This window comes from Homalodisca vitripennis, chromosome 7 (genome assembly GCF_021130785.1).
Source record: "Homalodisca vitripennis isolate AUS2020 chromosome 7, UT_GWSS_2.1, whole genome shotgun sequence".
Classification (NCBI taxonomy): domain Eukaryota; kingdom Metazoa; phylum Arthropoda; class Insecta; order Hemiptera; family Cicadellidae; genus Homalodisca; species Homalodisca vitripennis.
In genome coordinates this window covers 17,629,180-17,656,537 of record NC_060213.1, presented here as the reverse complement: position 1 = coordinate 17,656,537, position 27,358 = coordinate 17,629,180, and the positions used below count along the sequence as shown (strand labels likewise).

At 35.7% G+C, this 27,358-nt stretch overlaps 1 protein-coding gene across 1 annotated transcript; it reads left to right on the top strand.

Moving 5' to 3' along the window:
- The first annotated feature begins 251 nt into the window (after positions 1-251).
- LOC124366624 (beta-1,3-glucan-binding protein-like) lies at positions 252-22,836 on the top strand. The gene is made up of 9 exons (XM_046823220.1): positions 252-258; positions 910-1,143; positions 6,655-6,869; positions 8,675-8,805; positions 13,006-13,169; positions 16,644-16,868; positions 20,020-20,129; positions 21,091-21,180; positions 22,681-22,836. Exons 1-9 carry the CDS (start codon positions 252-254, stop codon positions 22,786-22,788), a joined length of 1,284 nt encoding a protein of 427 aa, XP_046679176.1. The 3' UTR covers positions 22,789-22,836.
- The last annotated feature ends 4,522 nt before the right edge of the window (positions 22,837-27,358 follow it).

Sequence of the window (27,358 nt, the reverse complement as noted above, 5' to 3'; positions counted from 1 at the left end):
CATGACTAAAACGTAAGACCTAAGATGTTTGCTCCTTACATTCCTCCTCCTGGCCATCGTTGCAAATTATTTTTCTTAACCGACAAGCAGCAAGGCCGTAGCCAGCAAAGGGATCCAAGGGGTCCGGACCTTCAAATTTTTCGATTACTTTGATAGCAAATGATTATTATTATTTAAATATTTTACTGACATGTACTGATTAAAGAACGTTCCTGACTTTGAAATGGGTCAAGAACTTTTAAAGAGACAAAATGGGGAGTGAGCGGTTTACTGCACTCGCCTTACTTTCTGTCCACTCCGGGAAAATATCAGTTTCCCCAGAGCAAGAACTAGATAAGATGGCTCAGAAGTCAAGAAGAATTTTACATTTATCAATGTTATTTATATACCATATACTGTATTTTTCAGACCGTAAAATGATTGTTTGTGTAATTACATTACAACATAAGTCTAATCAATTTTAACTATTAATCCTACACAGCCTACTAAAGCAGTAACATCACAATTAATTATGAATATCAATCGTCAATACAACATATTCCAAGACGTAAAAACTTTATTGTTTTGCTTCTTAAATATGATTAAAAATGATTTAAACATTTTAATATTTCCTGGGGAGGCCCCCATTTTCGTCTTGAACCCCCCTCCTCAATTTTTTCCTGGCTACATCATTGACAAGCAGTTTTAATTGATTTTTTCTTTAAATGCTAACCATTTAAGTGTATTTTTAGCTTATGATTCTTTAAGCACTTTATCGCTTTTAGTAAGTTATGTTGACCTTTTACATTTACGCCATTTAGATCTAGTTATACGCCCAAAGGATCTCTCAGGTACAACACGATTTAAAGGATTAAGACTATAGTACCACACACTGTGCAAGAGATAATTATTGTTAATGAATCCTTGCAGGTCCATACCCTCCCAGCAACCAATACAGGCTGGTATTCCATATCAACATCAATAAGGAGTTCGAAGGCTGGAAGAGAGGCGAATTGAACGAGGGCATCATCCTCGGGAACGGTCAACTCTGGAGCTACACCTTCCCCAACCTCCAGGTGTTCCCTGAGGACACCATCTACTACTGGATAGAGGTCCATGGGTTCGACTGGGAGAAGGGTTACAAGGGCAACTACAAAGTTAGTCGTAAGTGATTTTATTGGGTACTAAACCTTTTTCATGAGGATCGTGGTATGTGGGCATACTTATAACAAACACTAGCCAAATTAATATTGTTTAACCTCATTGCAATATAATTTATCCCAATAAAACAATTATGTTGTGTAATGATTGCTGGAATTCGTAATAAATTATTTACTTAATTAAGGAAAAAAGATTATAAAATAATAACAAAACACACGGGGATGATTCTTTACTAGTACATTTAACCTATTGTAGCTAGGAAGAGATATTTACAACTGGATGCTAGTAAATAAAGTACACATTTAAAAATAACTCATTCATTCGTTAATTCAGCTTTCAATGCAATAAACTAGTCTATTACTGGGTAATTCTTATTAAATTTTCAAAACTTTAGAATTCTCCTAGTTTAAAAATCATGTTGCTTTATTTTGAAAAATAGACATACTAACTAGAGTAACTGTCACAGCCCAGATTAATACAGAAAATTACCAAGTACAACCGTGGTTACTTAAAACAAACATATAGTCAGGGCTGGTGTCTTTAAAAGCATTTCATTATGACTTTCTTATTTTCACTGTGTCACTTGTTTTAAGGCTACTTATTTAAAATAAATAATACATTATTCTCATTAGCTGTCCTTCGGCGAAGGAATATACATTACAACACAATATTTAGTATATAATAAATAAATATAATTGGAAAATGAATAAAATCAGTAATGTAAAACCAATTTCAGCAATTTATTTCAATTTAACATTTGAAAACCATAGCAACACGTTTATATTCAGTACCATAAATCATCTTTCCATTTTTAACCACGATAATATTCTAAGTATTAAACAGTCTGTGCAGTTGTACAAATCCACGAGGACTCTACTAACAGTGGCATTAGGCGAAGCACTTATCTAGTTAGATACGCTCGTATTGCCGTATAACCCTATACTGCCTCGTCTAATGTAAGTGGATTGCTGCAACAGCGTTCAGCCTTGTTAGTTACACGTCCACGGCCAGATCAGGTTGGCACTAAAAGCTAGTTAGATACGCTCGTATTGCCGTATAACCCTACACTGCCTCGTCTAATGTAAGTGGATTGCTGCAACAGCGTTCAGCCTTGTTAGTTTACACGTCCACGGCCAGATCAGGTTGGCACTAAAAGCTAGTTAGATACGCTCGTATTGTCGTATACCCCTACACTGCCTCGTCTAATGTAAGTGGATTGCTGCAACAGCGTTCAGCCTTGTTAGTTACACGTCCACGGCCAGATCAGGTTGGCACTAAAAGCTAGTTAGATACGCTCGTATTGTCGTATAACCCTACACTGCCTCGTCTAATGTAAGTGGATTGCTGCAACAGCGTTCAGCCTTGTTAGTTACACGTCCACGGCCAGATCAGGTTGGCACTAAAAGCTAGTTAGATACGCTCGTATTGCCGTATACCCCTTCACTGCCTCGTCTAATGTAAGTGGATTGCTGCAACAGCGTTCAGCCTTGTTAGTTACACGTCCACGGCCAGATCAGGTTGGCACTAAAAGCTAGTTAGATACGCTCGTATTGTCGTATACCCCTACACTGCCTCGTCTAATGTAAGTGGATTGCTACAACAGCGTTCAGCCTTGTTAGTTACACGTCCACGGCCAGATCAGGTTGGCACTAAAAGCTAGTTAGATACGCTCGTATTGTCGTATACCCCTACACTGCCTCGTCTAATGTAAGTGGATTGCTACAACAGCGTTCAGCCTTGTTAGTTACTCGTCCACGGCCAGATCAGGTTGGCACTAAAAGCTAGTTAGATACGCTCGTATTGTCGTATACCCCTACACTGCCTCGTCTAATGTAAGTGGATTGCTACAACAGCGTTCAGCCTTGTTAGTTACACGTCCACGGCCAGATCAGGTTGGCACTAAAAGCTAGTTAGATACGCTCGTATTGCCGTATACCCCTACACTGCCTCGTCTAATGTAAGTGGATTGCTACAACAGCGTTCAGCCTTGTTAGTTACACGTCCACGTGCCAGATCAGGTTGGCACTAAAAGCTAGTTAGATACGCTCGTATTGTCGTATAACCCCTACACTGCCTCGTCTAATGTAAGTGGATTGCTACAACAGCGTTCAGCCTTGTTAGTTACACGTCCACGGCCAGATCAGGTTGGCACTAAAAGCTAGTTAGATACGCTCGTATTGCCGTATAACCCTTCACTGCCTCGTCTAATGTAAGTGGATTGCTGCAACAGCGTTCAGCCTTGTTAGTTACACGTCCACGCCCAGATCAGGTTGGCACTAAAAGCTAGTTAGATACGCTCGTATTGCCGTATACCCCTACACTGCCTCGTCTAATGTAAGTGGATTGCTACAACAGCGTTCAGCCTTGTTAGTTACACGTCCACGGCCAGATCAGGTTGGCACTAAAAGCTAGTTAGATACGCTCGTATTGTCGTATATCCCTACACTGCCTCGTCTAATGTAAGTGGATTGCTGCAACAGCGTTCAGCCTTGTTAGTTACACGTCCACGCCCAGATCAGGTTGGCACTAAAAGCTAGTTAGATACGCTCGTATTGTCGTATACCCCTACACTGCCTCGTCTAATGTAAGTGGATTGCTACAACAGCGTTCAGCCTTGTTAGTTACTCGTCCACGTGCCAGATCAGGTTGGCACTAAAAGCTAGTTAGATACGCTCGTATTGCCGTATACCCTTCACTGCCTCGTCTAATGTAAGTGGATTGCTGCAACAGCGTTCAGCCTTGTTAGTTACACGTCCACGCCCAGATCAGGTTGGCACTAAAAGCTAGTTAGATACGCTCGTATTGTCGTATACCCCTACACTGCCTCGTCTAATGTAAGTGGATTGCTACAACAGCGTTCAGCCTTGTTAGTTACACGTCCACGGCCAGATCAGGTTGGCACTAAAAGCTAGTTAGATACGCTCGTATTGCCGTATAACCCTTCACTGCCTCGTCTAATGTAAGTGGATTGCTGCAACAGCGTTCAGCCTTGTTAGTTACACGTCCACGGCCAGATCAGGTTGGCACTAAAAGCTAGTTAGATACGCTCGTATTGCCGTATACCCCTACACTGCCTCGTCTAATGTAAGTGGATTGCTGCAACAGCGTTCAGCCTTGTTAGTTACACGTCCACGGCCAGATCAGGTTGGCACTAAAAGCTAGTTAGATACGCTCGTATTGCCGTATACCCCTTCACTGCCTCGTCTAAATGTAAGTGGATTGCTACAACAGCGTTCAACCTTGTTAGTTACTCGTCCACGGCCAGATCAGCTTGGCACTAAAAGCTAGTTACATACGCTCGTATTGCCGTATACCCCTTCACTGCCTCGTCTAATGTAAGTGGATTGCTGCAACAGCGTTCAGCCTTGTTAGTTACACGTCCACGTGCTGATCAGGTTGGCACTAAAAGCTAGTTACATACGCTCGTATTGCCGTATATCCCTTCACTGCCTCGTCCAATGTAAGTGGATTGCTGCAACAGCGTTCAGCCTTGTTAGTTACACGTCCACGGCCAGATCAGGTTGGCACTAAAAGCTAGTTACATACGCTCGTATTGCCGTATACCCCTTCACTGCCTCGTCTAATGTAAGTGGATTGCTGCAACAGCGTTCAACCTTGTTAGTTACACGTCCACGGCCAGATCAGGTTGGCACTAAAAGCTAGTTAGATACGCTCGTATTGTCGTATACCCCTACACTGCCTCGTCTAATGTAAGTGGATTGCTGCAACAGCGTTCAACCTTGTTAGTTACTCGTCCACGTGCTGATCAGCTTGGCACTAAAAGCTAGTTACATACGCTCGTATTGCCGTATATCCCTTCACTGCCTCGTCTAATGTAAGTGGATTGCTACAACAGCGTTCAACCTTGTTAGTTACTCGTCCACGTGCTGATCAGGTTGGCACTAAAAGCTAATTAGATACGCTCGTATTGTCGTATATCCCTTCACTGCCTCGTCTAATGTAAGTGGATTGCTACAACAGCGTTCAACCTTGTTAGTTACTCGTCCACGTGCTGATCAGCTTGGCACTAAAAGCTAATTAGATACGCTCGTATTGCCGTATATCCCTTCACTGCCTCGTCTAATGTAAGTGGATTGCTACAACAGCGTTCAACCTTGTTAGTTACTCGTCCACGTGCTGATCAGCTTGGCACTAAAAGCTAGTTACATACGCTCGTATTGCCGTATATCCCTTCACTGCCTCGTCTAATGTAAGTGGATTGCTACAACAGCGTTCAAACCTTGTTAGTTACTCGTCCACGTGCTGATCAGCTTGGCTAAACAGGGCTATTTAGGTATCGATAGCTTGGATATTGTCGATTCATAATTAGGAATCTACGACGGTTGGGGATATGAAAACACATTCTAAATGGTTTTAAGATTGAGAAATAAACTAGCAGATAGCGTTCAAGGTGAAGAGGAAAATGTTTAGTTACTCGTCCACGTGGAACGATCAGCTTGGCAACTCACCAAAGCTAGTTACATACCTGCTCGTATTGTCGTATGGAATGTATTTGTCTGTCGTCTAACGTTTACAAGGGGCCGTTTGAAATACAACAGCGTTCAACCTTGTTCGAGAAATACGGTTCTCAAGTCACACTGAACAATTCCGACCACCGAAGCGTGACCATCGAAAAGCCCCAACTTTGTTGAAAACCAATAGATCATATTGAGTCGAACTTCTATGACACACAACTCCCTGGTCGTCCAGCAGACGCTATCATACACGATTTCAGTTACTACGCCATCTCTATCGGCCAATCGGAGACGATCAGCGATCAAACATCAGGGTTCAAGGTACATACGCTCGTTATTGGTCGTATACCCCTACACTGCAAATCGAATGTAAGTGGATTGCTACAACAGCGTTAAAATTGTTTATTCTCTATCCAAACATAATTGTATATATTACTAAACACAATAATTGGTGGCATACGCTCGTATTTGAAATTTTTTTTATACCCTCAACCTGTAATACATGAGAGAGTTTTACGACACAAGTGTCCGACAACAATAGAAACGAGAGAGAGAGAGGGGGGAGAGAGGGAGAGGGAGGGAGAGAGGAGAGAGCGAGAGGGAGGAAGAGACAGAATGAGAGAGAGAGGTTGAGAGATGGGAAGGGAGAGAGAGGGACAGAGAGGGAGGGATTGAGAGGTGGTGGAAGGGAGAGGGGGGAAGAGGGAGCGAGGGGAGGGGTGGGGAGAGATCCACCTCACCCTGAGTCACATTTTCGAACAACTGCTAGCCCGGGCAGCGAACGAGGAACGCCGTGCCGACTGCTCAGGCTATGTGAAGTCAGATGTAATTAAAGTGTCTCGCCCAATGAAGAGCAATCACCCGATTTTACGTCACCTGTACAGTGCAGTGTAGCCAGCACATTGAGTATTAGATAGAGAATACAAATACAAACCGATCTAATCCAGACGATTAAATTATATTTTATACTAATGAAACAGCTATAAATATTATACAACCACCATTGTAGTAATTTCTTCCGACACTGTTGTTTTACCAGAGCCTGCGCCCTTGGGTGGTGCGCCTTCAGGAGAGGACAACCTCGGTGACTTGAGGCCGTGTAGAGGACTCTCGGCCACCACCTACTCCGGGGGCCGCAGGGCCTGTCTGGGCGAGCAGATCATCCACTCCTACACCCACGTGGCGCAGAAGTACAAGCGGAGAGGCTCCCAGTACTTCATGCAGAGTGTGAGGCAGATCGCCGGCCCCAGACCGGTACGTGTATACGGTCAACTGCTACAGGCAGTATCTTTGTATAACTCAACCAAGTTGTAGGGAAATCCGTTTATTACATTTGCAGGTTTACAGTTGGGTTGACTTTCACAAAACGTAACGAGGCAGTAGTTCAATTGTGTATACAGGGTGTTTCATAATCATTTATGAGGTATCTATCTCAATTCGATTGTGAGCTAACAGATTATAGTAAAATATTTAATTAAAAGCATTTCTCACGAACAATGTTTAAAAATATATTAATGAATTTTTAATACAGAGTGCGTAGAATCCATAGGTCTGAGGTTTGATTTTTGGTTTTCCTAAAGGTAACATTTGTAATGTTATACATTATTTTGGAGACTTGTAAGCTAAAAATGTTGGTGTGAATAAAGGTCAATTATCTTTTTTCGTTTGTACGTTGTACCGAAAAACTGTGAAACTTAGGATGTTATTTGATGAGTTCTTAAAAATCTAAATAATATTTTAAGGTGAACATTTTTTTACTTGTAAATGTATTATCACACTACTTGTTAGTTTAGTAATCAACATGATAATAGTTTGATAATAGTTGAAAAATTACTTTTTCCCTAAAATGTTTAAAAATTATCATATCTTATTATTTTAAAATGCTTAAATAATAAAAAAACCACACTATTTTATACATATATGCTAACCAAAGAAATTTTACATTTGCACGTATTTGTTTTAATTACAATAATATTCCGGTATTCGTATTATGACAAAATACATTTTCAGCTGTATTTTAACAGGATTTCAATTTTCGAAAACAGTTTTTAAGCAATTAAATACTATTTAATTTCAAAACTAACATTATGCTAATTTAAACTAAACATTAATTCTTTATATTGATAATTTTATTATTTTAATATATTATTGTTGCATGGAATTATACCACAAACAAATGGAATATTGCTCTAATACGGTTTATATACCGATTTTACGAATAGAAATAGAAATAATCTTATTAACAAAAATAGCTGTTCTGATATTCGATTAACACTTTTCAATCATTAGAAACTGCTCTTAAGAGTTTATTTTGTGAAAAATCACTTAGTTCACTTCACTCGGATAATATATTTTCTCGCAAGAGATATGAGACACCTCGTATAAAACAATTTGTTTAGTTCTGTATTCATATTTTCTAAATTCTATCACACTTGACTTTATAGTACTGCCGACTTAAATGACGCGAATATGCTTACAAGAAATATATAATTTAGTGCAATAATAATATAGCAGTTCCTTGTTCAAAGTTTCAAGAAAAAAATATTTTTGTAATTATGACTAAACTAATTAGTTTTCTCAAAGTACCTTAATCGTTAGAGTAATAAAATACTTTAATTATTTAAATTTACAGTTAAGATAATTTTATTGTACCTGATCGTTCTTAACTTTTATGCTTAGTATGAAATAGTAATGTATTTATAATTTAGTTATTAATTAATGATTCGAATAATGTAAGAATAATATGTTATCAGAGATTTAGAACTTTAAATTATCAGGGGTTTGTTGCACACATTTATTTTCATTCAGCATTTCTACGATTATGTTATTTAGAAAATGTTGAATTAAACCTATTTCAGATTATATTTATGTATTTGGCGTAAATTTAGATTGCCAAATGAAAATGCAGATATATTTTTAAATACTAATCTAAAATTTAATCTAAACCTTATTTATCTTGTTGATTTGTAAAAGAAAAAATCGTTTTCCGCAAAAAAGTTAGAGATAAGATTGTGTTTTGAAACCAAATGTTTGATCTTTAATTAACAATTTCGTTGTAGGAGGAAACGTTTACAGTATTTTCCAACGAGAATATCATCTGGAACTCTACCCACAATGCCTTTGTACCAACAACACTTGAACAGAAATACGGACCTTCTGCTGTAGACGCCACCAACTTCACCATTCCAGAGTTTGTATGACAACTTTTCTCTCTTTAACTTGATACTGTTTGACTATCATTCTCTTTTGTTCTGTTTCTCTTCTTAGGAGAAATTATACATTTGAGTATCAGTATAGATTTGTTACATAACCTTGAATATGTGCTTCTTTAATTACCGTAGATGTTTATTGTTTTATAAACATTAATAATGCGCAGTAAGTACTCGTAGTATCCAACATCTTAGTTTTCCGATTCTCACAAAGTCAAAACATTGCTTACACAATTAAATTAAATTCTTTAAATATTATGGCTTCGCTGTTGAGAACCATCTTTAGTCAACAGATGTTAAACCGAAACTGGCGTGCGTGCGTGCGTGTGCGTGCGTGCGTGCGTGTGTGCGTGCGTGCGTGCGTGTGTGTGTGTGTGTGTGTGTGTGTGTGTGTGTGTGTGTGTGTGTGTGTGTGTGTGTGTGTGTGTGTGTGTGTGTGTGTGTGTGTGTGTGTGTGTGTGTGTTTACATTATAGTTGAAGTTGCATAGTTGTATAGTGTTTAGCTGAAGCTTACAGTGATCGATAAATATGGTTCATTTATCAAGGGCTGCCTGCTTTTTGACAATCTGATGCTGTCTTCTTTGTTGAGATGAATTTCCTCATTGAATATTTCTAAGGTTTCTTTTATTATCCTTGGATAATAATGTGTAATTTTTTGTAAATTCTTTTTGTATTGTTGAATTCTATTATATGTATTATGTAACTGCGTTCCAATATGGCCAAATTTTCATATCCTGACATGTTGTGTGCCTAATGTATTATGAATCCATGGCAGTTATAGCAACAAAACGGTAATCGGTATATTTCCTTGTCAACAGTTACAATTGTTATATAGATTCCACAGTACATGTTTCGGGGCGAAAGTGACATCTTTAGAGGTGTGTAAAAACGCAAAAATCAACGGAAGTTAAAAACACGTAAAATAACATTCACAAAAACACACACAGAGTCAATAAAAAACATAGACTTGATAAGTGGTTATTATTAAATCATTATTAATGTTTTAATGTGAAATCGAATGAACAGTTTTATGACGCATTTTTGAACCGGAAACGTGGATGTTAATTATGATATTGGCCGCGTAAGCTTAAGCACTAATAAAAATAACATACTAACTAATTTCAACTGTTCTGTTTTTGTTAGTTCTGTTGTGTCTGTCAATAGGCTTTTGTAACGAGCCATAGGCATGTACTAAGAAAATTAAGGCAGATAAGTTCAGTATGAAAATTACTCTAAAGATTTTGGTCTAGGAAGGATTGAATTTTTATCCAGATTCTAAGTCAGGCCTTTTGCACTGTTCTGACTCTTAAACATTATTTTTCAGTCAAGATTCATGTTTTAAAATAACACATGGATAACCCCTGGATTGTAATAATCAGTAATTAATTAGATGTTTACATACGTTTAACCAACAATCCCAAAAACAATATTGCGCTCATGTATTTCCATGTCAAATTATTATCAAAGCAGTAGTATTAAAATTGTTAAAATGTTTCAGCAGTAGGCGTCGTCATAAATTAAAAGATCGGCTGTTCAAGCCTCGTGTTATTTTATCTAATTCTGTGTCCGTGCCTTTGTTTGTATTTTTAACTTATTACGACGTCCAGTACCTACTCAAACATTTTAACAATATTACTACAGTTTTGACAATGATGTTGTAACATGGAAATGTTTTAATGCATTATTGTTTTTTATTGCTGACTAAAGGTTGTAAAAACCCATTTAAATACTTTTTTATTTCAAGGACTTATTATCAACTAGTACACACTTTTTCTACGAATAAATGGAAAATATTGGACAAAGTCAGACAGTGGTTGATACCTAAATCTGAAACATTCATTCTGTCAGAATGGAAACAAACGCCATAGTTTGTTGATCAATAATGTACAAACCAGTTAAAAGTTATTTATTTATATTCACGATTGCCTCCTAAATTAGTAGCCTTGACCGTTATCACAGTGACCTTTGCCACACGTTATATCTTTCTTTCATAAGCCATTTTCATCATTTAGCTTGATTTGTAGGTCACACACAATCTACGATTCAGTTAAACAAATTGAGAACACTCTTGCCAATTATGTCCTTGTGATTATCGAATTTCCATAGAGTGATTGGCACCTTAGCAATAGTATAAACATTTTAGCTGAAATAAAATTATTAATGTTGATAACTTACTAGTATTTAACAGGATACAAATGTATATTATGCTTGTAAATATGTAACAGGATACAAATCTACAGTGTATTCAATGATGGTACAGTACTTAGAAATAGTGTTCACTTCATCATATCGTACTGAAAATATTTATTTGGACTTCTGAAGCATCACTATATCCACTTATAAGGAAAACTGGATTTTTATTTCATTTGAAATATGCACAACACTTGTATCATCATTATTGTTTTTATAAATTTTGATTAGTAAGGTTTATTAATAATTTATATCAATCTTCATGGGGAGGTTTGAGTTGTTTACTGGGATGAAGTGTAGTGTTGGAATGTACAAAGCCAAATTTTACTACATTCTATATCCAATTGAATGATATTTTTAGAAAATTAGCTCTTTCCAGTGAAAAATCGTTTTTTTAATAGTGTAAACAATCTAACTTTGTACTTCAGTTATTGTCAATTTTTCTCTTTTGGTAAATATATGTTATCCTCTTCTTCTGACATGAATGTAAAAAAAGCAATATTAGATAAGCTATTTTCAAGTTTTGTTGAGAAAAACCCAACAATTTAAATGTCCCGTTGTTTTAGGAATATTGGCTTAAAAATCAAACACATGTTAAGTTCGTCTAATATGCGTTTGTGTTGATAAAGGTTACTTGGTCCAATTTTTGAAGAACATTTGATATATTTTGGAACAAAAAATTGCTTAAAAATACTTGAATGAGCTTCTCTGATTATATCAATTATTACTCCCGCCAAATGGATAATTTCAATAAGTTTTTTTTGTTTTGTTTGTATTACTCTTGGTATTATATTTAATAAACTAAATAATGTCTACAACTTCAAACTAGTTTTATTAATATAGTGACATAAAATAAATAATTGGTATATTTCTATTTAAGTTTACGTAATAAATTATGTAGCTTATTCCGGCGGTAAAGAAGTACATTTATATATCGCTAGGTATAGTCTGCTATAGTCAAAACTTTTAATTAATTTTGTAGAAAGGGGGAAATTTTTGTTTTTCTTCTGTAAAGCAATGGTAGGCCTATAGTTTCACTATATTCAATAGCTCATGTAAATCCAGCCAGTATTGGAGCCAGAAATATTTTTCAATGAGAGATTTACTCAGTGTGGGAGATTTTTTGGATTTCACAATTTTGACTTTCTAATCAACTAATTTCACTACTTCATGTTACTTGAAGATTTTAAAAGCTAACAAATCTGTGGTTGTTGCAAACCATATGTGCACCAATTGTGGGAAAACGAATTTTATATGTAAAATCATATATTGACGGAATTATAACTATACAGAAATAAATGTTAGTTTTACTAGCCCTACAAATCATGTACGTAATTTCTTTCCTGATCTACAATGTTCTTTAATTTAATATTCAGCAATTCCTATCAGCAAGATTAAAAAGTAGCTAAACATTTTAAAATTAAAATTATCGTTACTTTTAACTCAAAATCTCAGATAATGTCTCAATCTCATGTCAATAACATCAAAATGCTGAAGAATTAATAACTCAATTAATTTAATCTGACTTTGTGTGTTGTAACAAGCTATGAATTGATTAATAAAGTTGCTGCCACACTGTTTTTCTGAATAAAAATATATTATAAAAAACTATACCACAACAAATCCTGTATAATAAATCTCATAGATGTATTGTCTGGAAGGAATTACTTTGTAGTATCAAGGTGGTTTGAAAACCCCCCCCCCCCTACAAAAAAAAAGAACCATACGTCTCACAAGAACACTGTACACAGTGCCATCCGATGGCCAGGCCTAGGAACTACCATAAGCAAGACAGCACATCACTAGCTAGTTCTGTTGGCTAGTCCTAGTTGTCTCAGTGAAACGCACTGGGTTTGGATTTCTTTGCTCACAAAATACTATACCATTTACCAGACTAGAGTAATTTTTAGTAAAACTATTACTTTTTAGAGGGCTTCCTACACTAGAACCATATATAGCTGTACCATCTCACTGCTTTGTTCTGTGATAGTTGTACATCAGATGAGCCAAATCTCTGCAGTGCGGAGGCAATGGGCTACTTGATCCTTCCACCGATCATCTCTGCCAGACACTCCACAGAGAAGACATTCTCCTTCTGCTACGGAGTCTTGGAGGTCACTGCCAAGCTACCCAGAGGAGACTGGATAGTCCCAGGTAGCAATTCCACTGTTCTCAAAGTCTTTTCTTAGTTTATAGTAGGGACCCTCATATATTTGAGGAAAAAATAAAAGTTTCCACAGATGATTTCAAGTGAATGTTGAGTTTGGCTTCAGTTCACCTTAATTTTAGTGCAGCGTCTGAAATATGACACTGTCACAGACTTGACTCCTGGAATCAGGAGTCATGTTTGTCTGAAGAGATCTAAAAAAAGAGTCGGTGACGAAGAAGCTCAAATGAACTCTTTACATCGTTTCGACACCAGAGTCACCCTGACTACAAAACATAGTCTAATCTAGGTGAAGAGGTATTCTCATTATCTCATCAGGTGCAAAATTGGATGAACTACGATGTTTTAGGCACGATCTCTAAGCACGGTGGAGCAATCAAGTTTTCTGCACATAACGTAGCAACGGTGGGAAGGGTTGATTAAATGTGAATGTTGAGTTTATCTCCAGTTCATCTTTCTCTCAGTGCGGTGTCTGGGATCTGACACTGTTACAGACTTGACTCCTAAAATCTGGAGTCATGCTCGTCTGAAGAGATCCAAAAAAAGTCGGCCACATAACGTAGCAACGGTGGGAAGGGTTGATTAAATGTGAATGTTGAGCTTTGCTTAGAGATCGTGTCTAAAACATCGTAGTGCAATCATTCGTGCATCTGATGAAACATGAGAATATTTCTTCACTTAGAATACATTATATTTTATAGTCAATGTGTCTCTTAAGGACATCTTAATTAATACTTGAATGAGCTTCAGTGATTATGTCAATTAACATTTCCGCCATAAGTATGGTTTCAACATGTAACAACTTATCTAAGAATAAGATAAACAAATTACTTTCTCTGTATTAAACAGATTTTAATAAACTAATACAGAGTCAGTATGGTTTTGATAAGTTAATTTAGAAGGAACCAAAATAATAAAAAAGGCCCACTCCTGTTTCCTATTTTCCGCCATCTTGTTTCTGCTCTTACAATCGCCATTTACTATTGGCCTCTTGTCAGTTCTCAGTGATTGGTCGTTAAGTGTAGACCTAGTTTGACTTGTATTATGTAGTTGACTTTTAATAATATGTGTTTTTAAGTTTTAAAGATAGTGTTGACACACATCATGGTAGTCGTGATTCCTGACTTATGCGTGTCACAGCGCTCTGATATTATTTGTTTATTTCAATCTTGTGGTTATAGGTTAGGTTAGTTATCCATTTGAGGACGAACCAGATGATGGATCTGGAAACGTAGTGTTACTTATTTTTGTATCACTGAACGATGGCAAATGTCAGGAAAAATCCTGTGTCCTTTATAACGAGTCATATAATGGAAAGTCGTTAATCAACTGTCACCATGCAACAGACTGGTAGAAAAGAAAGAAAAAACAATAAACTAAATAATTGAATTTACTCACTATAACTGACACTCTACTAACAGCAATCAATATAAAATTGTTTTCGAGTGACTCGATAATCCAGCTGTTGACTTTGTGACACATTCATCATTCTGACACATGCAAATGGACAGTGAAAAGTGACGTCACAAAACTGCCTTTTCTATTGTGATTGATAGATAGATCACATAACTTCACTGATGGTTTTTTTATACCGAGAAACCAGTTGATTGAAATGTATGGATATAAATTTATTTGTTTCCTACACAAATAACAATATTCGGATTAGGTCTACATAAGTAGTATAACTACTGCAAGGGGAGGAATTAGGAGGGGAGAGCTATATCTCAAAAGCTCTAAAAAATATATTAAAATACCCTAAAGACACATTATCAGATTCATTAACCCCCCTCCCCCCTAGTTACCCACTGATCTAAATAAATGGTAGGTTTTGAAATATATTTCTTCATAACTTAGAATAATTTTACTATCTCAGCTTATTTGACAGTTATGTAGCAAATTTATTTGCCTTAAGGTTTATCTTATCAACGAAAAAGTGTGCTGAATCAAATCTTGTCACCACTTTTGACATTGACTTTCTAATCATTATTTTATATTTTTACTGTGTGAAAAGCTGTATGTGTTAATGTGCCCCATGTTAATATCTCCTGTGACTAGTCTCAGCTTGTTTACAAGTTTATTTATTTTGCTACTTTTTCACCGAGATCATGTTTACTCATAAGACCACTGTAAAATATTTTCTAATGTTCAGCCAACAGAGTAACATGCAACATCATTTAACTCAATGTTGCCTATATAGAAATGAAGCTTGCAAATTTCAGCTCTTTAGGTCAGTTCATTTTTTAGATATTGTACAAACAGACAGACAGAAATTACATTTTTCAAACCCCATAAGTCATAGGCTTCGATAATGCTGAGCCAACTAATAAGTTTTATTAACAATTTTAGATTCCAATTCATCCCTAATTAGCCAATATTTTTACGAATGTTATATTGGTTTATAGTTCAATCCAAATCAAACTCCACATTTAAAAGTAAAGCATTTTCTAAGAACAATGTTATTTCTTTATTTGTATAATTAATTTAACATCATCAATTGTGCTATGTTGTAAAAGTAACCATTAAAATGAAAAAAGTGTTGTTTCCGTGATATTGAAAGTGTCTTCTATAAATTGTTTATACCAAATAAGAATTGCTATAAATTTCTACAAAATACAATTAAATAGAAAAAGTATAAAAATAATGAATACACACTGTAACAGATCAATCAAACTGTTGCCAACCAGCTGATTTATATTTGCAACTAGCATTTACCCGCGGCTTTGCACACAATTTAAGTTTGTGAAACAGGGCCACCATGAGCGCATTCTTTTAAATAGCATTCCAAACAATTCTGAAATAATAAATAGTCACAGAAACATATTCCAATCTCTTGATCCATGTTTAAAGATGGGGCGCTGAAGTCAGAGATTGATACGGGTTTTTATAAGTACCTTTATATACGAGGTACTTATTTTTTATAATTCATTGAATAGCTTTCAGTAACAATTGAACTATTTTAGGCCAGTGTAAAAAATCCTGTCTAAAAGGAGACTAAAGGTGAAATTCTTAGCTTTTCAGTTGACACACTTATAATATAATAAATTATGGTATTTTACTGTAGTTGATTAAAATGTGATTTTCAAAATAAAAATAGGTTTATAAATAGGTAACAAAAGACCATAAAAATGTCAAGTGTAAAATTTAAGTACAATCGGTCCAGAAGTTTTTATATGATTGATTAACAAATACACAGAGAGACACCATTAGAATTTTTTAAATTATTGTATAGATAACACACAATCATAAGTTTATTCTGGGGTCGTTCCATGTTAATACATATCAACTCAGTCCCCCTCTTTGAAAATCCTGGCTATGTCATTCTACGAGGTTAAAATCCATGTCCATTCTCACCTTAAAATACACACTTGACATGATGATATTTTACATCGGTGATAGTTCTTATTTTGTAGAAATTAGTAATTCTTTTCCTCAGTGTTCCAAAAAAGAGAGTTGTGTTGCAGAACTGTGGCTCCTACCTAAAGACAACAAGTACGGTAACAGTTCTGGTAGGATCATCCTGGCCATGTCCCGCGGAAACCTGAATCTGTCATCTGCCGAACAGGACTACAGTGGGAGGGTCCTGGAGGCCGGAGTGGAAACAGCCTCTGGAGCCAGGATGTTCAAAAAGATCCAGGATAGGCCATGGTCCAGCGATTATCATAAGTTCAAGCTGGTGTGGACTCCAGGTATTCCTTGATTTTTTCTAGACAGAATGAGGGAACCCCAAGGTTTAGTCTTGCATCCTATTTTGTTCCTTCTAGTAATATATTACTTATCTAAGAATGCCTTACTAAAACCTGAATTATCTAAGGGACATAGAAATAAATAGATTATAATAAACAAAATGTTCAAGTATTATTTTTAGTAAATTTTACCCAACTTAACTGAAATTTTCTGAATGGTGATATAGGTACCTAATAATAGTATTGTTAGAAATATTTCATTCCATATTTCCACTACTGACAAATGTAACTTACTTTCAAGTCTTACTTTTGAAAATCATACTCCTTTACAAATTACTTCTTTACATTGTGTCATTTTATTAAAAAGGTGTATTTTATTTATTTGTCTAATTTGAGAAATATTATATATTTATTGAGCAAAATTAAGATTTGCAGACCAATTGTTTGGCCAGATTTTATTCCAGAAAGAAAAAAATCATAGAAAGGTAGTAACAATGGTACTTGGAGAACATTTTATATTATCTAGATTATAAATGTGTAGATGAAATATTGTGAAAATATCAAAAGAAAAGTTTGTCTCTCACAATCTGGCAACCCAAAGGGTGTTTAGAAACAGAGAATTGCTATCCTGTTGTGATGGTTTGAGATCCATATATGGAACACAATGATCATAATGGGATTCTCTTTTCCCCATCTTGGGGGGTTTTGGGGTTTGGATCTGAATTGCAGCCAACCTAGATTACAGGACCTTCTAAGAAGGTTCCTTAATTCATTCAGCCACTTAGGCTTGATAAGGGTTGTCTTTCCCTCTTATAGAATAGAATGGAGTTGACCAGAGATTTCCTTCCTCCATTCATGGACCACAAATTCTCTAGCTTATCATACTCCATCCCTTAAACCATTTTATAACTTTTTTCTTACAAAAAAACAAAAACCCTCATCCACCTCAAGTAAAAAGAAAATCTGAATCCAGCATACTGTTGAGGCAGTAGCATTATGATCTTCCCTAATTTATAAACTTCTTTTGAACTGAAGTATACGCTGAGAAGTGAGTGAAGAAAATAGTGAAAGAAAAACCAAATAAAAACTAGAAGGTTGAGTTTCAGTATCTTCACTCATCTCATGGCCTACTACTCCAACTGCTTGGCATATTGTCACCCTATTTGTAGATGAGCTATTTAAAAGAATTTGTGGGCTACAGCAAATCACTTTAGAATTTCGAAACTTGAGTTGAGTCCAAACGCCTTTGCTTCAAAACTATGAATGGTTCCTACTTCTCTTAGTATTTTTAGTCAGGATTATATCAATTTCTTTCACATTCAAATAAAGCGTCTCACAAAACATACACTTATTACGGTACAGGGAGACTTTTTTGGATCTATGCAGGGTTGCCTCCTTTTGGCCGAATAGAGCATCATGATAGTGATTTATCAACATTGGTGCCATAGAAGCTTTTATCCAATACTAATTACAGATGCTAAGCCCTGTAAAAGCCTAAAAAAGAAGCAAAGACCTGTGCATCATTGACACTTAAGCAACACAAGAACTTCTGCTGAATAGTTTCAATACAGTAATGGCAGCCAAGAATCATTGTGACTAGGTCTATCTCAGAAATACATTGCGTTCTCATTTTGCGCAATCACTTGTCACAGGATGTGATCGTCTCAGATCACAAATTGGGGTTTACATCTCTGCTAATTAGGGAATAGTGAATAGGGTTCTCTTAGATAACCATACGAAGATTTATCACCACAGCTGATTGAGTTTGTATGGGGTCAGATATTCTGTCTAAACAATCCAATGGGTAAATGACGAGCCCTATTCAATTACAGTCCATGGGAAAGGAGAGACTTTCACATTTGGTCTAGTGAGTGCCATCCTGTTTTCACACGAACTATCCGTACAATGCCACATGTTGAGAGAATCCACACATGCTGGGAAAGGAGAGAATCTACATATGCTGTGAAAAGAGATAAAGTTAGCACCACCATAGATGAATGAGCTATAAAAATAATCACTACATTGTTTTTTGGGCAATGAGCTGGGATCTCTTATCAAAGAGAGAGGACTCTTGAACAAGTCTGAAATTGACAAGCTGCAAAGTTTCCAGCTCTGCGTGACATGGAGCTCCAAAGACATGAGTTTTATAGCAAGTGTTGTGTTTTGTTTAGGATGAAACTGCCAAACACTTTCTCTTTGATTGCTCTTCAATAGCAAGGGAGCGGTATGCCATCTTTGGTAGTTTGGACAAGGGTGGTGAATTTACCCAGGAGGACCTGATCGGTTGTTTTCGGCGGTTTGTGGAACTGCTGAAATTGTAAACATTTTAAATTTTTTACAACTTTTACGAATTTTTCTGTTGCAACGAAACATTAAAGTCTCCCGGTTTAAAAACAATACTTGACCGCACAACGAAACAAATACACCCATTAAAAATTCCATGTTCTATTAAAAAGTAAATAATCTCGTTTCGGTTGAAATGTAAACTCTTAACATGCCCGACAAAATACTCCGACACACCAATTCACTACGATTGGTCGAACTAGTGGATGGTTGATCCATGATCGTCACGCACTCACTCGATCCAACCTACAGTACACGATATCTTGTGAAGCACTGACTTCTGCCCCAGAGCGCTCAGATAACAAATACGCTATCAGTCCCAGCCGCAGATAATATTTACAGATATCCAGACACAGCACACAAACAGAGAACATTGGATAATGACATTTAAAAATTATTCTACATATTATTTTTAGTACGTTACTTCTCCACACTAGGTCACTTACTTTATTGTATTTTGATAACAACAATTTTATTTATAATTTTAGACATTACCACATAGGGTGTTACAATAAGCAATTAATTAATTTACCTTATACATTTGTTTTATATATTAACTCGTCATCTCCCCTGTAGGCTATCCTGATATTATGTCACAACAATATAATGTTAGCCACATCTTACAACGTAATATTAAACCAGATATTGTAAGTACCCAAAAGAAAGTAGCCAAAAAAATAAAAACAGTAGTATATCATAATGGCCGCTTCTTTACTTTTTAGACAAGATAGCCATTGAATTGTACCTACAATAGTAACCATTTATATAGTGTATTGGACAAGATGTTTATTATTGGATGAATATTTTCCAGATAAGCTGGAGTTCTTAGTGGATGAAGAGGTGATTGGCAAGATCCAACCTGGAGAAGAGGGTCTGGAGCCCGGACTGCAGGGATCAAAAATGGCACCATTCGATCAGGAAGTGAGTTTCAAAAATTTCTTAAGTACCTTAAGTGTGGATAGCCAAGCGAACTGAGTTGCACAAATAACTGAGTTGTAGCAAATGTTGCTATGCCATTCTAAGCACTCTAAATTCGTGTTCAAAATGGCTGCCTCAACCAAATCTCCCACTGACTGTGAAGTACATATCGTCATTATATTTCTTTTCGGATAAAATTCAATCGAAAGTTCGTCGTGAATTGCGTTTTGTGTTCGGGGAAGAAATGCTGAGCTGTATTGCAGTTGTTAGTTGTTTTGTGAAGAACAAACCAATATTCACGATGAAAAGCAAAGTGGCCGATATCTTGTGGTTACCGATGACCTAATGGAATAAATCAATCATAAACTTCGGCAAAATCAAAAATTCACAATCACAGAGCTAGTGTATGGAGCTGTAACTAAGAGACTATCGTAAATTTTGTGCCTGATGGATACCCAAACTCTGGACTGATGAACCCAAAATAAAGATTAGGACCAGCTCTAAAATTTCTTATCCGGGTCTCATGAAGGTGATTTTTTTTAACCACACGGCGACTGGTGTGGGTGAAATGTGGATTTCTTATGTCACAGTCAAACCAATAAGATAGTCGATGGAATGGGCCCACCACGAGAATTGCCGTATTGGTGGCAGACTTTTATTTGTTACCGAAAAGCTTGTACCTAAATAAGATATATGTTAATATTTTAAGAATAGTTTAAGAGTTGCTCTTTCAAAGGTATAAATAATAAAGCTATAAGTTCTGTGCAATTTTTTGATTAGAAAACAAAAAACCAAATAATCTATGGTAAAGAGAATCCTCTAAGTTAGCGAAGGAAGGCACTTCTACATTGTATAGTTTTGAATTGTGCCAAGTATACAAATTAATTTTGAAGTTTCTAGTTATTTATCCAGAGTTTTGACTGAACTACGTTATTTCTCACTATATTGAACGTTGTGTTATCAGTTCTATTTGGTGTTCGGGCTCCATGTGGGCGGTGATAAGGACTTCCCTGACTCAATCATCGGCAAGCCTTGGAAAAACTACGAACCCAAGGTGAGTCTGACTCCGACAGTCAACTGAGTGTGTTAACAGTCAGTAAACGTATTACAGTGTAATCTAGATATAGACAAGATCCAGTAAGTAATATGACCTTTTCTTGAAGAACAACTCCTCAATTTCATGGATGTACGTACTTAACTTAATACCTTGCAACTTTGGTGATTGTTGTGCACATTGAATTTTAGGACTACGTAAAAATTCTAATCATTCTGATAATGGCCATGTTTATTTTCTTTACTAACATACGAGGGGGTACCCAAAAAAAACCGGAATTATTAAAAAAAAATTATACATTATCAAATTTTTTATAATACGACCTTATCTCCTTCAAAATAATCTCCATTACAACTAATACACTTGTCCCAACGGTATTTCCATTGATCAAAACATTTTTTGTAGTCATCTTTAGAAATGGCTGCAAGCTCGAGCTTCGTTTTTTTTTCTTAACCTCTTCAACGCTGTCAAATCGTTGACCTTTCAAGCCTCTTTTTCGTGTGTGGAAATAAAAAAAAGTCGCATGGAGCGAGGTCAGGCGAGTAAGGTGTGTGGGGCACCGGAACCATGCTGTTTTTTGGCTAAAAAACTGCCTAACTGAGATGGCTGTGTGTGCCGGTGCGTTGTCGTGGTGGAAGAACCAGTCTCCAGTCTGCCACAAATCGGGTCTTTTCTGGCGAACTTTTCGCTGAACCGAGCTCCAAGTTAAACCCACTACTCTCTGATAGTTCCTCAATTGTCTGTCGACGGTCGCTGAGCACAAGTTCACGAATTTTCTCAACATTTTCGTGCGTTCGAGAGGTTGATGGACGTCCAGAACAAGGTTTTTGTCTTCAATCGACATGTCGCCATTTTTAAATCGAGCAAACCACTCGTAGACCTGAGTTTTCCCCATAGCATCATCTTTGTAAGCTGTATTCAACATTAAAATAGTTTCTGCAGCATTTTTACCAAGTAAAAAACAAAATTTCACAGCTGCACGTTGTTCACTTAAACTTGCCATGACAAAAAACGAAACAAGAACAAAACAGGGTTAGCGAAAACAGTCACTACGAACAAACAGAATGCACTAGGACAACAGAACTGGGGTCACTGAGCTCGCAATGGGTTGCGCGACACACACGCCTAGCGGCAGGAATGTGTACTACACGCTGCCGGCTGCCAGCAATACAATTCCGGTTTTTTTTTGGGTACCCCCTCGTACTATAGTGTTCAATTACACTCTTACAATGTATTTATTGGTAACACTTTAAATGAACAAACCTGAAAACAGAAAGTTTGTGATATCTAAGTTAGATTTCTGCTACTGTATCAGACTGTTTTCTCAAAACCAAACGAATCAGAATTGAGGATAAATTTATGAAAATTAAGGTACCTCTAATGGAAGCAACTCTCCCAACTCTATCAGAAATTAACCATAATGGTATTGCTTTATTTGAAAACTAAAAATTAACAGAAATAAATTATGCGACGTTTAATTTTGTTTGATTATTGTTTCAGAATAAACTGAAGTTCTGGTTTGCTCGAGACAGTTGGCTGCCCACTTGGGGCATACATTCCGTCTTTCTCATAAAAGGACTTTCGATCACTGCCTTGCATCAGCCTTAAACTGTGTGTTTTATTCTGCTGTTGTTCCAATACATGTTTTTATTCCAATATATGTTTTATTTTACCCTAGAACTGGCAATTGACAATATAATGACGATCTGACATTCACATGTTTCGACAGTTTATGTAGTACAAAACTTACTATCACCACTATTTATATACCATTTCAAACAGAGTAAATTGCTGATTTCAATACTATGTTACATTTCTGTATATTTTGGAAACATTTAGTGTAAAAATTGTATTTTTTTTGTAAATTGTTGAAAATATTCGTACCTACAGTAACAAATTTGGCCTTTCGTGTTCTATTTGCGGTTTTTACAAAATATATAATTTTTTCAAAATATACCATTATATATTATACCCAGTATAAAAGAAGTCCTGCATGAACTTGATAAATCCCAAACAATTACAGGTAAAGCAATAAAACTTAGTTGATCATTACTTTACCTATAAATGTACTTTTTAAAGTAACTACCATTTTTATGTCATGTCAGGGGGATGGTCCGCAAGGAGTCAAAAGGAAACCTTAAATTAGAGCATAGGTCGAGTAGTACATCAAATTAAAGGCCTCTATTAGTGGAGTACAATGCCGCAAATCTGACCCGAAAAGGTTCACTCTTTAAAAAATTACGCTGGTTTAAAGTTTGAATCATTTACAATGTAGGTCCTGCTCTAGATGGTTTAATATTCTTGTCTTGGCTCAAGTTGTGAAAGTTAAACTTAGTAAATTAAGAACTTAAGAAATAGTTTTTTATTGACAACGTTTATTTTGGAAGGTAGTTATTGACACTTCACGTCCGATGGAGAATGGTCTACAAGGAGTCAGGCAAAAAAATTTTAACATAAGCATAGCCCAAGATGTACATTATTTACACAAACAATATTTGTTTTTTCTCCACTATATACATCCAGATTTTTGTGAACTTGGTAATGATTTGGAAACATCAAGAAACTAATTCATTAAAAAGTTTATAATAATTAGTAGTAAATGTTGTTCAATAGTAACAGAATATGTAATTTTTAGGTGTAATAACTTTTGTACTATTTATGTTTATACCTTGTTATTTGTGTACAATTTTATTAAAATACAACCACTTATTTAAAACGAAGAAAGTCAAAACTCTACGATTGTTTTGTTTGTGTTATTATTTTACTTATAGTCAAGATAATTGCTGTATGTAGCTCAATTCACAGAGAAATGCAAAAAAATCCCACTTGACAAAATTAAATAGAAAATCCAAAATTCGAAATATTCGTACAAATCTAACAGAGACTAAAACCTATACGCAATTGTTGTTAATCAGAAAACAATATCCACATATCCTTTATTACGTTCAACATTGTGCAGTTTACCTATTCCGATATGTTACGGGTTTAATAAATAATTATAATACAATACACTTTTTAATTTTAAATGTTTATTGTAACACGAACATTAAAATACAATTAAAATTATACAACGTAAAATGTTTATATTTGAAATTAAATTTGTATATTTTATTGACATAAAAAGTAAAAATATGTTTAAAATTGTTCTGAAGAGAAAAGTATACATAGCTTTGAGATTGTTAAAATTAACAATGACCTCAATCAAAATGTAAATTCAGTTGTTCACAAACTGTTAATTAACGGTACAAATATGAGCAATACTAATCTGTGTAATTCTCGAATTGTCATCGTTATCACATTACAGCGAATAAACAAAAAATAATGATGATTAATTAAAGTTTTTGGACACGTTCACAACACTTATCGTCAAATAATATAAAACCACTTAGACTAATAAAACACAACACCCCCACAACAGTATTTACAAACACTCAGGGGTACAGCCGTGAAGTACAAAAACCTTATATTTTGTTGCATCAAAGCGAACTTTTATGAATTATATTTTTTCTTTTACAATATTTCAATAGTGCCATTGCAATATTGACATTAGTCCAAGCTTTGTTTGTTACAAATGTGAACTCTTCGCTGTTTACAAGTTTCTAAAGTAATGAATTTTGTTGCTTAATACATTATTTAAGTATATTAAATTACATAATATCCAACCAAATTACAATATTCTAGCTTAAAATTAACAATTTTGAAATAAGTAGATACATTTATAAACCTCTGGTAACAATAAAATACTACAACAACAATCTGGTACGTATTGCTGTGCGTACTGTATTTTGATACGTTTTCCAGACACGAATATTGTGTTGAATGCGCATTTGGAGTTAAATTTTCAGTTTGTTAAGAGATTGTGGATTCACAGTTTTCAATTCAACATAGTTATAATCTGTTAAGACATTATTTTTAGTTTGATTCCGTTGTCGCATTCTTATTTGCACAAAAAAAGCTCTTGGGAAAACTAACAAAAGGCAAGGCATACACATAAAATGTTGTGATATTGCTATGAATCTTTGTACAAAATCAATTAAATAACTATTTTTAAAATATTAATGTGAAAAATGTTCAACAAGTTCATGTACAGCAATCTGTTTCCTCACCATTATTATTCTCAATGGGAACCAACCTCCATAATCCATAATATGATCATTTTGTATTTCGTAACAAAGCCTACTGCACAATAATCTTATAATATATGTATATTAATGAATAAAAGGATATGGAATATTCAACTCCATACCTCATTATATCATCAAATTAGGCTGTCAAAAATAAAGCAATCCTATTCATTGACAAATAACTAAAGTAAAGGTTTACTTAAAAGTACAATCAAAGGATATAACAGTCGGAAAACCACCAAATAAGGTTAAATTTTAAAAGAACATTATATAGTGGTATGATTACAATGTTTTGGATGACATCTTTAAGATTCCACTTTTCTGGTAAACAATCTCGTCAGCATAACGCTCTAAAGTCAAAAGGTATAATACTTGTAACCCTTTTTTATGGCTAACTCAGTTTTGATTAGATCATTTTACTTTTTCAATACATTTGAAGTAGACTCACAAATTCCATATCAAAATTGACTCATGGTAGAGTTTGGAGTGGTTGAATCTCAAGATATATTCTGTACCCCAGTCGGCTGTACCCCTAGAGGGAAGACCCCAAACCAAGCACTACGCCAGCATCCCCTTGATGGCCTCCTGTAACTTCAGTCTGGCTGAGTGAACCCTGTCCTCTTGTCTCTTGATGTCTTCGTCTCCTACAGACAGAGCCTGCGGGCAAATGAAGCATTTGATCAATTCAATGTGTCAGAAGCATCCGATTAATTCAATGACGTAAAATAACTCATAAACCTTTAGCGTTCGCTGCTGCTAAAAAATAGCTGAATGACTCAAAAATAGCCGGCCAAACTTCGGGAAATTGTAAAACAGAATATGATAAAGAAAGACATCACTATAAATGAGAGTCCTAAAGTGGTTATTTTGGTTTCCATCTGTAAGTTTATGTTTATTAGATTATAGTGTGTTTGAAGACCACTATTGTAGCTATAAAGTTGAAATTCTGAACATATGAAATACTCTTGGATCCATCACTGAAAAAAGTAAAAATTGTTTTCCATTACAAATATTGCTCCACCTGGAGCTTGCGCGACTAACAATAAGTAAATGCACTCTTGCTAGGTTACATCATAATTAGTACACTCATTCATTAAATTCAATTAGCATGTTACATCAAAACAATTAGTTGTTAAAAATTTATCACAGATTAGTTATGATATAACTCTACTACATTAGACAATAGACAAATTCTTTATTTACAAATCATCAAGAAATGCAATGGCTTTTTAGTTATATGGTTAGTTTTAATTGAGAGTATTGCTCTTCTCTTTTCCAGTTCAGAAACTCATCCATGGTGTAGAATGGACGGCTAGAGAGCCATTTGGTCAGTGCGGTCTTCAGTCTCTGTCCTAGTAGCATTTTTATATCTTCAGGAAGATGTTTGAAGATTTTTCTGCCTATGTAGGGTGATTTCCTTTCAAATAGTGCAGTGTGATGTAATGGCAGGTGAAAATTTGAAGCATGGCAGTGGTTGGTGGGGGGGGGGGGGGGTGGGGGGGGGGGGGGGTGGGGGGGGGGGGGGGTGGGGGGGGGGGGGGGTGGGGGGGGGGGGGGGTGGGGGGGGGGGGGGGTGTCCTAAGAGCCAAACTTTGATAAACCACTCCTAAAACATACATAAGCTACTTAAACGGAGTATATAAAACTAACACTGAAAGAATACAAAAGTTTCATTCCATAACCAAAGTGTTCTATAATCTGCAAAGAAAATAAAAACCAATTTAAATTTTAGAAAGTCAGTGAATTACCTCTCAAATAAATCGTGTAAGTGTAAGTATACATGTAGTGTGTAGATTGTATCAATAAAAATAATAGTTACTTGTAATACTTGAAAATTGCATGAGTTGTAGTGTTCTTGTGTAGTGTAATTGTTGTTTATATAGTTATAAACATTTTCAGAGTAAAACATCTGAATGTAACAGCTGATTTCTTTAGTTCTGTTAATGTTGTGATATATTTTGTGTACTAGGAGGCACCCCTGCTCGCTTTTGGACCAACCCATAACAGTTTTCTCTCTACTGTTTTTTGTAAATGTATTCAAAAGAATGTTATAA

Bases quoted from the DNA above. Each gene is read 5' to 3' on its own strand.
- LOC124366624 (XM_046823220.1), top strand. The intron at 13,170-16,643 runs GTAGCAATTCCA...GTTGTGTTGCAG, and splicing joins AGGAGACTGGATAGTCCCAG to AACTGTGGCTCCTACCTAAA. The intron at 16,869-20,019 runs GTATTCCTTGAT...AATATTTTCCAG, and splicing joins CAAGCTGGTGTGGACTCCAG to ATAAGCTGGAGTTCTTAGTG.